Source organism: Caloenas nicobarica, chromosome 2 (genome assembly GCF_036013445.1).
Source record: "Caloenas nicobarica isolate bCalNic1 chromosome 2, bCalNic1.hap1, whole genome shotgun sequence".
Lineage (NCBI taxonomy): Eukaryota > Metazoa > Chordata > Aves > Columbiformes > Columbidae > Caloenas > Caloenas nicobarica.
The window spans coordinates 117515446-117531053 of NC_088246.1; the positions used below are offsets into that span (position 1 = coordinate 117515446).

At 41.8% G+C, this 15608-nt stretch overlaps 1 protein-coding gene across 1 annotated transcript; it reads right to left on the reverse strand.

The window, feature by feature from the left end:
- Window positions 1–2082: 2082 nt before the first annotated feature.
- On the reverse strand, window positions 2083–15301 carry AQP4 (aquaporin 4). Its single transcript, XM_065629025.1, has 5 exons — window positions 15134–15301; window positions 10640–11054; window positions 9548–9712; window positions 9109–9189; window positions 2083–6473 (listed from the first exon to the last, which is right to left on the reverse strand). The coding sequence occupies exons 1-5, from the start codon at window positions 15163–15165 to the stop codon at window positions 6195–6197; spliced, it is 972 nt and encodes a 323-aa protein (XP_065485097.1). The 5' UTR covers window positions 15166–15301; the 3' UTR covers window positions 2083–6194.
- Window positions 15302–15608: the final 307 nt, after the last annotated feature.

The following is a 15608-nucleotide window of genomic DNA, read 5'->3' on the forward strand; positions in this document are numbered from 1 at the left end:
CCAAAGTAAAGCCACAATCCCACAGAATAAATTGAGCTAACCCTACAGTACAGTGTGAAAATGCTAAAATATTTCTCACTTTAGAAGGTTCTAAAATGTGTAAGGTAATAAATTTTTAAATGGTTTGTGTGTGGAAGAAAAAGCTTTATGGGAAATGAACCTTGAGAGGAAGAGCAGCAGAACCCAATTGGCTCCATGGCAGTAGAAGACAGCCATGAGCCCTCTTCAAGCAAGCCGTATGGCTCAGAAACAACTGGGATCCCAGTGAGGCATGCAGCAATCTCACATGGGAGCCCATCTTCCATGGTTTTACCTACTGATGTCGTCCACTGACAGGAAGGAGTAAATCCAGTGGCTGTGCAAAGTTGTGCATCTCTCTGCCTCTTTCACATCCACATGTGTGCACACATAGGATCTGTTAATGCAAACTTTTAGACATATTGTGAATTCCAGAGCTTTTTATGAGGGTTCATATCAAAAGGGAAAGAGAGATGAAGCATTGTAGGAAGGTCATTGCTGTGTGCGAGTGGAGAAAAGCAGTTGGGAACTCTGTTTGCCAGGCACAGCTGCAGAAAGCCTCTGCCTATCACACATGGCAAGGTGACAGACAAATATTAATAAGATAAGGTCCTTTTGCCTTTCAAAAGAACATTGGTATAGTTTTTTTTGGATAGATTACAGTCTTTGTACTTGCAAGGATAGCTTTTCTAATGAGGTAAGAAAGGTCAAAAGAAATTAATAGCCAAGATAACAGTTATCAGTCTGATATAAACAAAGCAGCTTATAATGCTTGCAAGCGCCACAATCTGCAACAGATAAAAGAGTCTAAAGCCTAAAGAGGGTTCAAAAGGAAGCTGATATCAGGAATATCTACACTATAAGTTATCTTTTTAAACAGACGACTGCACCACAGTTGCTCTTTGGAGTTGTTGCTGCTGAAGCCAGTGTCGCCACTGGAGTTTAGAGTAAGGACATCACTCACCCAGCACAGCCCAGCCTCTCTCATTTGGTGGCTCAGATGTGATCCACAAGCCTGTGTGCATGTCCTCATACAATAGGGACCATGTTTTTATCCCGTAAGTAATATCACCATGCCAGCAAACATCGGTTAAGAGGTACACTACACAGCTCTCCCTTGCACATATTGTTGCTTTCCTGCTCCTCCCAGGACCTTGCTGCATCTTAACCCTGGAGATGGCTACATCACTACTTGTTTGCCTTTTTAACTCTCCAGACACCTAGATTCCTGTTTGTGAGTCTCCCAAAATGTCAAAGCGGCTCCTGTGTTTGTGACCCTAAAATAATTTAACTGGTACTGCCTAAACTCCTGTGGGAAGCTCTTTCTGTAAGGTACAGATCATGTGTGTAGCGAGGTATATACCATGCACACAGATACACAAACCCCTAAGCCTTTTGGGAGGTGCCCTTGAAGCCTGGATATGAAGAAACTGAAGGCAAGAGCTGAACCTCTGAGAGGGGTGAGTTTTGGGTACAAGTCTGCTCTCAGCCCTCCCTGCTGATTAGATGCTATCCCAGGTGATGGGTTTTCATATTATATTAATCATTTTCAGAATCCAAATTTCCTCCATTAATGCCATACATGTCTTAGGAGCTAAAATTGGCATTCCAAGCAAGGAGCCAGACAACCAGAAATTTATAATAATTGCTACAGGACCTGATTTCCATTGCTGAAGTTCCTCATGGGAGCTTGGTCTCATAAGCCACGCTTTAGCGAAAGGACTCTGAAGTGCCGGTGTCATTTTTGTAATTTTTGCAAAATGCTAGCTCTCCACTAGTCCTATGAGTTTTAAAAACATCTAGCAAAATTGGTGATGTACGTGTACCAGCACAACGTCTGCTCTAATTGATTTAGCTTGTTTCCCAAAAGATATTAAATCTCTTTCACACTCAACTCTCTTCAGTGATGAATATTCTTCCACAGTAAATCATTCATTCTCAGCTGCACATACTTTCAGACTCCCCTGGACTGGATTGTTCCTTGTATTTCTGTCCTGATCTTTAGGATCATTAAACATCTCCAGTGACCACATGATGCCTTTTTTTTTTTTAAACAGACAATTTATTTGCAACAGTAGTGTGAGATACAGTAGAACACAAGTGGGAACCAGATAATCATGTATTATTTTATAGCGTACATTTCAGTAGATTATTCCAAATGTTACATATGGAAATTTTAAGTCCTATAACATTAGTTCTGATATCATAGTGACTAAGCATTTCAACAATAAGCAGTCTTGTGGAAAAATCCATGTACGTAGTTTGCTTTACCTCATTTGTTCTAAATTAGAGACCACATCAGTATCAGTGGGTAACAAATACTTCAGTCTATATTGCATCTTATCTATTTAGTAAGTCCTTGAGAAACTCACATACAGGTTGTTTTGAGATACAAAAAAAAAAAAAAAAAAAGTGCATGGTGTTTTCATCTCTCACCTTGGAAAGAAAGGTTCACAATGTAAATTCTCACATATTTTATTTAGATTTAAAATATTGGATGGTGTATAATATCCTGAATGTGTTACACAGACTGCAGATAAAATATTGCAGAGCACAGCAGCAACTGCTCTGCCACCAAGCACTAGAAAGGTGGCAATGTGAAGGCCATCTAGTTTTCTAAGCAGGTACTGTGGCAATTATTAATAATCAGAAATAAAACACTTTTTGAAAAGCTCACATGCAAATACAAATGACAAGACTAAACACTGCATGAGATGAGTGTTGCTCCTGCTTCCACTGAATGAATGAAAGATAAAGCTCCCAAATGCTTCAACAGGAGAAGGGTTACAATGACAACTCAAATGCAGCAGGGTTTCTTCCCCATTTCCCGCCCCACCCCCTTTTTTTTTTTTTTTTTTTTGAGAACAGTTAGAATTTGACTGATGAAGTCCTCAGAGTTCATACAACCCTAAAGGTTTTTGTGTGCCTCAGTGTAACCACCCTTAGCTTCCAACCTTTTTTTTTTTTTTTTGGAAATCCAGTGATTAAATATTTTGATTGTGTTGGTTAAAGTGCAAATATAGCATTAGAAACAATCATGCCATCATGGAGGAATGAGAAACTCATCCATGTTTTTTTTAGTACCCCAGTATGATGATGTGCCTGGCAGACTTCCTGTGATATCCAACCACCATCATAAACAGGAGACATTTACCATGTCCCATCCCAACACATAAATACTTTAAGATGACACAAAGTTATATTAGAGGTGCAATTTAGACCTGAAGGCCTTTAGAACATCAATCTCACTCAAATAATATTAAAGTACAGATTTTTAAATCATATTAAGGCAAAAGTATTTCCAATCCATAAAAAGGTCACGCTAGTCTATTATTTAACCAAATGTGACTATTGTTACAGTGATGATACCACTGCAAAATGACTTGGAGAAGCACAAATCCCTGCAGGTCAAAACTAAATCGAGTCCTAAGGGATGCTGAAGAGTGACATCCCTTACATGAAAGGTGACCTCTTGTGGTGGGGCAGAACCACCTATGATACGTTTCAAGGAAATAAATCCTCCTAACTGAGGTGGTTGGTGCTCTGTTCATGTTATGCTCACATTAGCAGCAGAATCAGGCTGGCTGAGGAAAGTATGCACCAAGCCATTTGCGTAAAGGATCCTTAGGCATAAAACAAATCACAGGTTCTTATTTAAATAACACAGTACCATGCAAAATTCACAATTTAAGAGCTTCTAAGGAGTGTCTTTAAATAAAAAAAATGCAAACCTTTGCTTAAAAATCTACCAGTGTTATGTATATTACTCCTTACTTTACCTGTTTAAGATATGCAAAAGGTTTAATCAAAGTGTCCCTTTAACAAATCCAGCATTTAAAGAAAAAAAAAAACAAAAAAGAAAAAAAAAAGCCAGAACAAATGCCTAGTCAAACAAACAGAAACACCAACCAACAAACCCCACAAGTTTGGCTCTTTCTCACTGAATGTATTTAGCATGGTATTTACCCATCTGAGCAGAGGTATGCAGGGGTCTAAACACCACACCTATGTTGCCCTTCCCCAGGAGACTTAGTCCTTGCTGTGGGAAAGAGCTCTTCCCTGCCATTTAACATTGCCCCATGCAGGTCCCTAACCATTCTCACGTCCTTGAGCCGTGATGCTGTTACTGTGTCAGGGCCCAGCTAAGGACAAATATCAGCTGTTTTACCAGGCTGGCCAGGCAGCCTCTGTTGTGATGCTTCGGCAGGTATGTGATGGGGAGCGTGTCTTCCAGGAGGACCCATGAGTCGGGAACGGGGCTGTCCCTGGCTTACCCAAGAAAGCCCTGTCCTGCACGCGAGTGTGCCCAGTGCTGTGCCTGGGGCTGCAGGGGAGAGATTGTGGTCCAACTGCAAATGCACAGAGGAGTTGTGAATCTCATGCTCAATGCAGGGAGCTTACGCCACGCTCCGACAGGCTTTAAGACAAGGAAAGCCTGAAACTAGGAGAACCAGTATGGCAGGACATGCTGGGACTATACAGTGCTGCGAGTTGGGATAGTAGAATTGCTGTTGGATAATAGTGCACAGATTTGAGTGTAGCAGTGGTTTATTATCTCATTAGAAATGTCTAATTCCCTGTAATAAAGATTGCATGTAGAGTATGTCAAAGAGCGGACAAGGCTATTACAGCCCAACAGTCAGGACTAATACTTTTTTCCCTGTTATTGCTAAATAGGCAGGAGTAGCTTTTCAATTTCAAAATAAAAACTATACAATTACCATAATAATACCATGCTCCTGACTGCTCTGCAGCTGCATATTGCAAAACCCAAAGCCACTGATCAGAAACAAAAGCAGTAAATCAGTAAGAGCTTTACAGAAATGTTCTGCTGGGGTGTTCATGTCTGTCTAAATGCTTCTTCAAGGGAAAGACTGATTACTGAACACATTTCATGTCCCTTTCCCCCTAAAAACCCCTTCAAGTGCTTGCATTTTTCCTAACAACAGATAAAGAAACCTTTGCCAAAGGTGTAATTAAGACTATATGAACACTGGAACAAGCATTGATCCTGTTCAAATAGTTAGGCATCAGTTGCAACAAAAAGCCAGAAGCAGTCAAATTTTTATCATCTGTTATAAAAAAATATTTCCCAATCAGTGTTTCAATACAGTTAAAAGTTAAAAACCCTCTATATTACTAATAAATTAAAAAATCCATATCTCCAACCATCTTGTAAGAAAGTAGGTAAGTAATTTAAACTTTTAGTTTACATAAATTAGCATAGAAATTTGTATTTGAACAAGTGCACTGAAAACAGATATGCCTTCTTTTCTTCTGATATCTCTTATTTGAGTTATTAAGTAACAGGAAAGCCTTTATATTCTTTGCATGACCTTGAGAGTCTGCTAACACTAAATGGTCAATAGTCAAACCCCAGGAGAATGTTTCACCAGATAGACAATGACAAGAGGGAGCATGAAGTACAGTCAAATGCTTTGCAGCCTTATTGCAGTAGGCTTCCACATTCAATTCCAGCATATTTACTCCCGGGAAGGGATGAAGTTAATATATTTATACTGGAAATCACATGAGTGAAATCTGATGGGTTGATGGAGTTATTATTTTTTAAACCCATTAAAGTATCATTTTTTCAGAGGTAGTTTGCAAGGCAACAGTGATGTACATGAGTGGAAACAATACTCCTTTGCTTGACTGTGGGTAAAACTCTTAAATACTGTTGGTGCTATTCCTGAACCTTGCAGAGAATGCTTAATGGATAAGATGTTCTAATCGGAGCTGACAACAGCCAATTAAGTGTCAGAAGAACAATCTGATAAGTAGGTCTTCATGTCTATAGGCATTTCCTGATATGTCTTAACTGTCAATCTGAATGTTAAACATCTCTTTCTTCATTTCATTATTGACTGATGTATTAGAGTGCTTTCATCTCTTTTTTTTGATTTTGGGATTGTTCCAGAAAGAAGGAGAGGAAAATAGTAGGAACAACTCTTAATTTGGAATAATAGATGGGGAATCCCAATTATAGCAAAGTCCTAATATACCAACTGAGCAGGTGTATGGTTTCGTGATACCACCACCACGCAGCTGCTCACACCATACCTGTTAAGAAATGGTAGAAGCTCAGTTTAGAGGAGATCTGTTTCTTTAATAGGTGGAAGAATATCTGTGGACAGGTTAGCAGGCTGCTCTCTGCTTTCAGTGCTTCTTGCTAGTCATACAGAAGACAACACCTCACTGGATGGATCTCTTCCCTTCTTGTCCTCGCCCCTGTCAATATCAATCACATGAACTATGCCAGGCTTCAGGATCAGGTCATCGGTCTCTACGTGGCTCCTGTTATCGTCCACCTCGACGTACTTCCCTTTGGACGGTTGAGTGGCCTTACTGAAGACATCTTTAAAACGGCGTTTGAGTTCAACGTCTGGGCAATAGACGTACTCATAAAGAGCACCAGCAAGGACTGCGCCTATGATTGGTCCCACCCAATACACCTGCAAAAAGAGGTGGAAAAAATATAGGCACTAAGCTCTAAGGCAAATAAAGAAGCCAGGGTCTCAGGGAAAAGCATGTTGCTACAGACTTCACCCAGAAAACTATCTGAAAATACCCTGGCCCAATTGTTCAAGCCAATTCTGCTTTCCAGAAATGCATGGTCACATTGTTTCCACGAACTGGGATGAAATCTGCTATCATACCAGCTTATGATGCAGAGACATGTAACTATACTAGGTTTCACACACAGTGACCTGGAACTCAGCAATTAAGCAACTGCTTTAAAATCACATATGAAGTTGGTCAGAAGGCAGTATCTTAGGCATTTAATGCATTAGTCCTTTGTCACTTTTTTTTTTTTATTTCTGCCTGCTCCCAGTCTCTCTCACACACACATATTTAAGCCCCTTCAGAAATTCTCCCTAGTCACCTTGAATCTAGTCATCTAAACCACCTCACATCTGTGAGTGCAGCTGTCCCCTAAAAACTCCTCTCATGACAGTGTTTAGTGAGTCGCCAGGCAGTGGATCCCACTGAGCAGAGGGACCTATGCTGACATGTCAGAGACGTATGGTTACTACTTCCCTGATGCCTGAAAATTATTTCAGTCTATTTGTCTGGTTAACAACCTTCTCAAGAAGACCAGCTGAATGGCAGAAAAGCTATGGACACCTCCCATGGATAGACACACAGACATCCTCTCTGCCTGCCATATCTTCTGTTAATAGAAAGAAGCTGGTTAGCTGTTTTGTTTTGTTTTTCTCTCCTCCTTCTTTATGGGAGATTTAACTATTTTTTTTACACTTTGTCCAATAACAAAAAAGCACAGATTCTTCATTATCCTTAGTTAGATCATAACCATAACATTTCTTGAAAAAAAAGGGCCACAGATCTAGGTGGAGTCATGTAAGATTTGTCAAATAGAGTTCTGTAGTCCCATACAACATAAAGCTGCTCTGGCGTAGCTTTGCTTTTAAACTAGCAGGAGTAATGTAACTGAGAAGCAGGCCCACATCTTTGAAAAGAAACAGTTTTGTCAAGTTTTAGTAATCCATCTCTTTACAAGAGGCCTCCTCTAATTTTTCATAACTTATTGTCAGCTGTAGACAACATATATGGACTATTTGCAAGTTGACATACAAAATAAACACCAATGCAGAAGACTGATTTTCTTTCTGCATTCTCACCCAAGGTGACAATGAACTTTTAAGGAACAAAACCTTTCCTAGTTTACACACAAACAGTTCTATTCAGTATCTCAGACTCACATTTTGAAAATAAACCAAATTTGGCTTCTGATCCAGCAGAACCCAACAAGCAGTCAGCTACCTGATTATCTAATTTTAATAGGCAAATACAACCGACAGATACAACTTTGGAGAGTACGTATCTATTTCAGCACAACAAGCAGCAATTCTGTAACATTAGTAGGTGCAGAAGCCCATGGGCTTCTGTCAACGGCATGCCAATGTCACTGCACTGAAGGAGAAGAAATGACCATATTTCCAAGTGACCAGGACAGTAGCTAAGCTTTCCCTACAAGATGCTCCATGGCACATTTGTTTATTATTTACAGCTTTAGTTATAAGTTACAGGCTCCCTCAGAGTATGGATAATTAATCTTGTGAAAAACTACTTCAGTTTTTCATAGGAACAAGCCATTCACTAATAACTGGGTAAATCTGCCTCAATAGGATAACTCTTGGGAACAAAGTTACACATGGTATCGTGTGTGCAGAATTGGAGCCTTAGGGCCTGAAGACAATGCTATTTCTGTTATTAGCTGCAGTGGGAGCAATGTGGGCTTCATACTTTAAAAAACAAGAAAATCCTTACATGCACTGTAACATGCAGCTCTTACAGTTAGCATTGGAAACTGTCCCTACAAGTGCTTTCCCTGTCTTTATTTAGGTGAGGCTGAGCTGCAATCCATCTCTCCCTTACAAAATGTGAATTGGGTTTTAATATGTTTAATAGTGGGATGCTAAAGAAAATGACTGCATCATTCACAATCTGTTTATCAAATTGTTTCCTGCGCAAATACTCCTAGTTAAGCTGACGCTTTCAAACTGAAGCAGGTAACATTCGGTGTGGTCTGCAAAGACCAGACTGTGACCCCTTCATCTCTCACTGTGGGCATTTGCCAGGCAGGTTCTCCCCCAGGAACCAGGTTACAGAGGGTCCCCACTCTCATTTTGTACATCTGCCCCAGTTTGCAGCAGAACCTGGTGAAACGTGAAGCCAACAGAATTACTCCCATAACTTCTCACCAGTGTGACCAGGAGGTTTGCAATCTGCCTCAGAGGATTTTTCTTTCTAGCAGTTCGATTCTTTCAGTCTTGCTGGATTGCTCTTTTTGTTTTAAACTTTTTGTACGATTTCCTTTCTACCCCAGCTACTACCTCCATAAAACAGCCCCTAAACAGCGAGAAGCTATTCCAAAGTTCTGCACGCTACACTCCAGTCCTAGGCAAGGAGCAGAATTATACCAAAGCTTGTGGCAGGTCAGCGCTTTCTTCCTCAGTGATAGTGTCTGTGGGATGTACTGGGATAAATAACTAAAAGCAAATGATATATGAAAAATCCTGATAGCTGTTTGTCACTATGGTGAAGGAAGCGTGAAAGCAGAGTTACCCATTGGTTTTCCCATCTCCCCATGATGACAGCAGGTCCAAATGATCGAGCTGGGTTCATACTGGCACCAGTGTAATTGATCTAAAGCAAAGACAAAATGTTATCTGTTGTTAAGGTCTTAACGATGGTTATTAAATTTCTGCTAGTCCTTGTACTATGGGGATACCCTGTTTTTGCACAGCTTCTAAGCTTGATAGCAAGTATTATCACTCTCCTGAGTCTTATCACAAAATTAACAAAGTCATCACATAAACAGGCAGAAAACCTCCGATGCAACACCCTACCGAGCAGGTCCCTCTTGCTACTCCAAATGGTTTTTGCACGGATCCATAAAGAATATAGCAGCTATATAGCTATAGCAGCAGTTTCTATTTACTTCTGAAGTAGGCATAAAGGGACAAGGAGTCTATTTTTTTTTAAAGAGAAGCCATTAACTTACAGCAAATAAATGTCCAATTGCAACAGAAAATCCAATTGCTAAAGCTACTGAACCAGTGACATCACTTCGTTTTGAATCACAGCTGGCAAAAATAGTGAAAACCAGCTGGAATGTAATTATCAGCTCCACCAGGAGTCCATGGCCAGCGGAAAGATCCCCATGTACCTGGAAGAAGGGAAAGAAACACCGGAGATGAAGCAAAGGTGATTTTGTAAATCAGAAAGCCACCACATATATTAATTGTATTTCAATGAAAGATACTTCTAAATGGTACACAAAGAAAGAAAACAATGAACTTTCAGGATACAGATTCTGCCCCCTACAAACACTTTTCTCCCCTTCTCGTTTTATTCAATTTTTATTTTTATTTTATTTTGAAGGCCATGGAAGATTACTGTTGGACTTAGAACAGAAGGCTTAATAGTAACACCCAACAAGAACTTCAAAGTTAGACCCCAGAAGTATAGTTTATTTTTACATAGGGATTTGCAAATGCTGCACTTCCCCTTCACCATTTTTTTTTTCTTGGGAACACTGTAATTTACTATTCAATTATAAATTCATTAATTAGCCCTGACTTAATTCATTTAAATTTCAATTAAAAATTAAGCAGTGTGCGGCTCAAGTGCATTTTTAATAAGTCCTGCAACAGGGCTAACTGATGGCATTCCTTATTAGTTTAGAACAAAGCTGAAATCTAAGGCACAATCTATTTCAAAAGTATGTCATTTTAAATTGATGTTTTTTCAATCCTCATCATAATGGCATAGAATTAATTTCCCCTTTCCCAGCCCACATGAAAATGGCATTTCTCGCATATATTATTTAAATCCTGTATGCAAATGAACATTACCTGCTGTCATCAGATTTGGGAAAGTTCTAGGAAAGAGAACTCCTATAAAAAGAACTGCTATAGATATTATGCTTCATAAACCTGTCCCAAGGTGAGCTTTAAGCCCCGTCTAGATTTTGCAAATAAATCAGCAAGCTCCTAAAATCTCTACTTGAGCTCTCTGTATCCTCTGTGACACTGATTGTATTTTCTTAGGCTCTAAGCTAGTCTCATTGAAGAGCTGAAGAAGAGGAGATTACCGCAGTGACTCCCAGGCCTCCCACCACGCTTGGCGGCGTGACGAGGTAGAGGATGCCTGCGCCCACGATGGCTCCCAGGCACTGGGCTAGAATGTAGAAGACGGACTTGGCGAGGCTGATCTTCCTGGTGCAGACCATTGCCACGGTCACAGCAGGGTTAATGTGGCCTCCGCTGATGTGTCCAAAGCACTGCACCATGGTTGCAATGCTGAGTCCAAAGCAGAGGGAGATAAGGACCATGTCTACAGGCAGGGGCTTCTCTGCTCCACCCCAATTGATTGTGGAGCCGAGGCTGAGGAGGACAAAAATGAGCATGGCCAAGAATTCTGCTGAAACAGCTTTCCAGAAGGGCTGCGTCCAGACTCCTTTGAACGCCACCATGATGCTCTCGCACTTACACAGACGTCCACACTTACTGAAAAGGAAAATAAAGCTCCATCAGAAGTCGCCAAATAAGCCTTATGTTCTCCTGTTAGGGGGTTGCTACCCAGTAGACTTTGGAGAGAAGGTGGCAATGCTGAGTATCCTTGGCCTGGGACAACCACGGACACATGCACTGTCAGAGCAGGCTGCTCTCAAAACATGACCAGTGCTTGAGTGCCTGCAGGAGACAAGGTGATTAATCACCTCCTGTGCTAAGTCTGTCTGTATGGCCTCAGTTCACAAAAAGCAGCCTCTTTATCTTTTGACACAAGTGACTATGGAAATGAGTGTATTTCTCTGCACTAGCTGACTCCTGCCTGACTTAGAGTCTGTACAGCCCTACCACTTCCAGTGGCCTGTTGACAATCATGCTCATTAAACCAGTGGGTATCCTCTTTTTCTAAGCAAATCTGTACTTTTTACAAAGCAGGTACCATAATTCAATAAAAAGCAGTAGCTTAGTCAAACTCTAATGGTTTTGATAACGGTGTAGTGTTGAGAGGTTGCCCTGGGTGCTATAACAGAAAGTCTGTTTGAACACTCACACAGACCAGTATTTCAATTTATATTTATGCAAAGAGCAGTTTCTTCACTGTGGATGTAGGGTAAAAATTGAATTCAGCCAGGAGAATAGATGCAATCCTAAATTCTGACCTTTAAATCAATCATGCAATCAATAAAGTGCTTTCTTTTGGGCTAAGGGTGCCGAGTAAGCTGTGGAATAGAGCAGTATTTTCTGTATGTGTGGTGTGTAGAACTCTGTGTGACAAAGAAAGAAGTGTCTTGATTTTCCTCTCTGTCTGGAGATGCTATTTATTAGTCTACACTGCCTTCCTGATGAGTTACAATATTGCTAGATGTTCAGATACCTATGAAAGTGGGTCACCAAAGAAAAGTTATTTGTGGTATTAATAAATTAGGAGAACAAGCCAAAAGGGAAGCATTTTAATGAGTTTCTAAGGAATGCTAACAAGATTCTTCTCTAAAAACAAAAGCAAAAAACCTCCAACCCCTCCAAAAAGTAGAAAACAAAAGAAAGAATATTCAGCTGCTACATTTGGGAACAGAATTTCAAGTGGAAGATGGATGAATTTATGCTCAGTTATCTAAGGTAACTGAGCTACAATGCATATTTAATACTACTTACATCAGAAAGAAGCATAAAAGGCATGTCTGCCCTTTTCAAGTTATTGCAAGTGGAATGGCCCATGAATTTCTTAACAGTTGCAGTGAATTAGGGAAAGGCAATTTAATCCTGTGACTGGAGCAAATAATTTGTTCCCCTGTCTCATTTCTTATGCTAATTTACTGTGTATTTTGGATAGGTCATCTGAACTCTCAGTTCTCTGGACTCTCAGATGAGAATAAGAATTACTTTATCTCCCGCAAATGGCTGTTGTAAAGTTCTTGTGAAGTGATCTGAGAGACTTGAGCTGGACTTGTTCTTCTAGAGAACTGAAGCCAGAACCTCAAAAGAGAATTAAGTCATCCCCAAAATCTCCTGATTTTGGGTCAAACTCCAGAGAAACGTAAAGATGTTTTTGTAAGATCTCATATTAACTGCCAGTTAATGACCAACTATCTAGACTAGACTTTTTGTCAAAAATGACTCCAAAATCATTGCCTCCGCCAATGCTTAAGCTCACAGGTATTTGATTGTCCTTACACTTGAACACTATGCCCAGATTCTCACCAAAACCTAAAGGCTTACCTCTGACACCCTTGCTACTTCCTCACTAATAGTTTATTTTAGTGCCCTGAGTAGGACACAGGTGCTTTAGCTGTACTAAGAAAAGCTCATTTTCCCAGGGCATGTCCCAGATGAACATTTAATATAGGGATGAAGCATATCCTGAAGGCCATGAAAAAGAAACCTGAATGCATAGACACAGGCAGCTAAGCAAAATGCAAGCCCTGGTGTTATATTCCAGACTTCTGCAAAATTTACAACCACCGAGGGCGTTATGAGGGGAATCTAGGTTTTTGAAGCATGGGAAAGAGGGGTACGAAGACTCCTGACTTATTTTTTCAAGTGTGCATGACTATCTCTTTCTGTATCCAGAGAATAATGCGATCTACAAATCAACTACATGCCTTCATTCCATAGAAGTGGACAGAAAAAGGGTGTTTGTATTGGATATCAAAACTGTGCAGTTAGCCACCTTCTAGTTGTGGAATATCTTGGAAGAATATACTAAGAGTGACTGTGTGTGTGTGCACATATGCAAAAGAGACACAGGGAGGATGTGAAAGATCACACCTACTGAACTGCTGATGGGCCTGTCTAGAAAGAGGCTACCACTTCTGAAGGGCAGATCTCATACTGCTTCTCCAGCTGAGACCACGTGCCATCAATTCTGTCAAATTTATAGCCCTGAAAACCTTGAATTGCTGCATGCAAGCCTGAAGCATCATAAATCAAACACACAGGCTTGCTCATCAACATAAAGAAAGTTTCTGTTCTTCTAAACCAGCATGCTACATGGAAAAAAAAAGAAATCAAAATGGTAGAACTACACTGTCAGCCACACTTTGATAATTAGTGATCTAGACATCTATTTTTAATACACACGTGTTTTTCTGAAGCAGTCTGTTTCTATAATTTCAACACCCAGCAAAATGCCCAACTGTCATGGCCAAATTTTTCTTTCAAACTGCATACATTTCTTCCTCACAGCAAAAAAAAAAAAACCCTCTACAAATGTTAATAAAAGCCTAATACTGTGTTTGAGCCCCGAGTCCAGGTTTTTGCTTTTTCCTTTACAAACACTATCAGAAACTTTGAAATCAACACCATCGTCAATGTTCACTATTTTTTCAGCATGCAGTTAAAGCCTTGAGATGAGAGTGACGACTGTGCCAGGTCTGAAACCAAAATGTGACTTTCCAGCAGCTAAGGTTTGTCATCAAGGTTTCAAATCAAATTTTTGGAGTAGTTGTAGTTCATCGTTGCCTTAGGTAAATACAAAATACAACCTACAACGGAAAGACAGAAAGACACTCTCATGTTACGGTCTCACATTAATTTCATGTGGCCACACTTGAAATTCTCTGGTCTGGACTACAAGATTACGCAGTAGACTGTGCCTGATAAGATGTAAGGTGCGTTTTTACAGGTCACGTTGCCATCAGGGCTGCAGGCATGATTATAACTTCAAAGCCGTAACGATATAAATAATAACAAAAGCTTCAGTACAAAAGTCAAACAGTATTTTTTAAATTCTTCTTTTTCTAACTAATTTCATCTCAAGGATAAACCAGCCTGGACATGAGCTTGCAGCCCGTCACTCCACACGACACCACTGTTGCACAGAGGCTTTGTGCATGTGGCAGCTATTTACAGTGGCATCTTTGCAGCAAACTCGCTCCCCAACCTGTCCTGGCACAGCCGGCTGGAGCTCAAATGGACCCACTTGCCAGCTTGGGGGCAGGAAGGGTACAGACTACCGTTGCAAAACAAATGCATGATCACAGGGCTTTGCTTATAACCATTTTGCCTCATCTTCCAATATGATGTTGAATGAGTGACTGACATGGATCTCTAGAGGAGGTGGGAAGGGGAGGCTTGGGAGCCCAGTACTGCAGTTTTTTGGCTGCGTGAGAGCTGGGATTTCTGCACAGATGCCTCTCACAAGTGACAAATAAAACAAAGTTTTAGGGTGCAGAAAAGGAGAGGGGTCCAAGACCTCCTGGCCCCCTCGGCACCTCCAATGTTAAAAACCCAAGGACGACTGAAAGGCTTCGTTAGTGCCTACGGGCAGGGGGACCAGTGGGGCTGCCAGGTGTCCCGGGAGCCACCCCTGGGTGCCAAACACCGGGGAAACCAACTCGCAGCACCCCCGAGCCCCCCGCCGGCGCCGCAAGGGCGCCTCGGCTGCGCACTCCTCCCTGGGCGGAATAACCCGCGGGGATCCCCGCGAGCGCGGAGCAGGGTCGCCCCTCTCGCAGCCGCGCACCCCCCTCCCCTCTTCCCGAAGTTTTCCCAAAAAGTCATCTTCGGTTTGGGTGGGCCGCCCCCTCCCTCTTCCCTTCCCTCCCTCCGCGCCCCGCGGAGCGCCGCCGCGCACTCACCCGCGGCGCGGAGCGGCCGCTCCGTCGCTCATGCCTCCCCGGCGGGCGCGGAGCCGCGGCAGCGCGGGTGAGCGGCGCTCGGCGGGGTGCGCTCGGGGCGGGGGGCCAGGGGGTGGCACCGCTCCCAAACCATGCGGCTGGTCAGCGCTGCGCTCCCCTACCTGCTGCTGCCTGCGGGCCGAGGGTGCTGCAGAAAGTGCCGCCGGAGGACCGGCTGCCGGGCATTTGCGATCATGTGAATATGCAGATGATTCAGGGGGGTTCGCGGCTACTTGTTAAAAAAGAAGCCAGAGCCGAAGCGAGCCCACTGTGCTTCTGCAGCGGGGGGTGCACAGCATTGGGGAGGACTCAAAGGTTTTCTGCTCTGCCACACGCTGTACTGAAGGAAAAAAAAGTCTAAGCAACTTTGCAGTCCATCTAAAATGCCTATTAATACCTTACTAGGATTCTCCTGGTTACAAAAGAGGCAAAGTGG

What these genes read in the sequence shown, in the direction of transcription:
- AQP4 (XM_065629025.1), bottom strand. Translation starts at nt 15,165, where the DNA reads ATGAGCGACGGAGCGGCCGCTCCGCGCCGCGG. An exon ending in GAGGCCTGGGAGTCACTGCG is followed by an intron (nt 9,713 to 10,639) that starts GTAATCTCCTCT and finishes CCCTTCTTCCAG; the next exon opens with GTACATGGGGATCTTTCCGC. An exon ending in CAATTGGACATTTATTTGCT is followed by an intron (nt 9,190 to 9,547) that starts GTAAGTTAATGG and finishes TCTTTGCTTTAG; the next exon opens with ATCAATTACACTGGTGCCAG.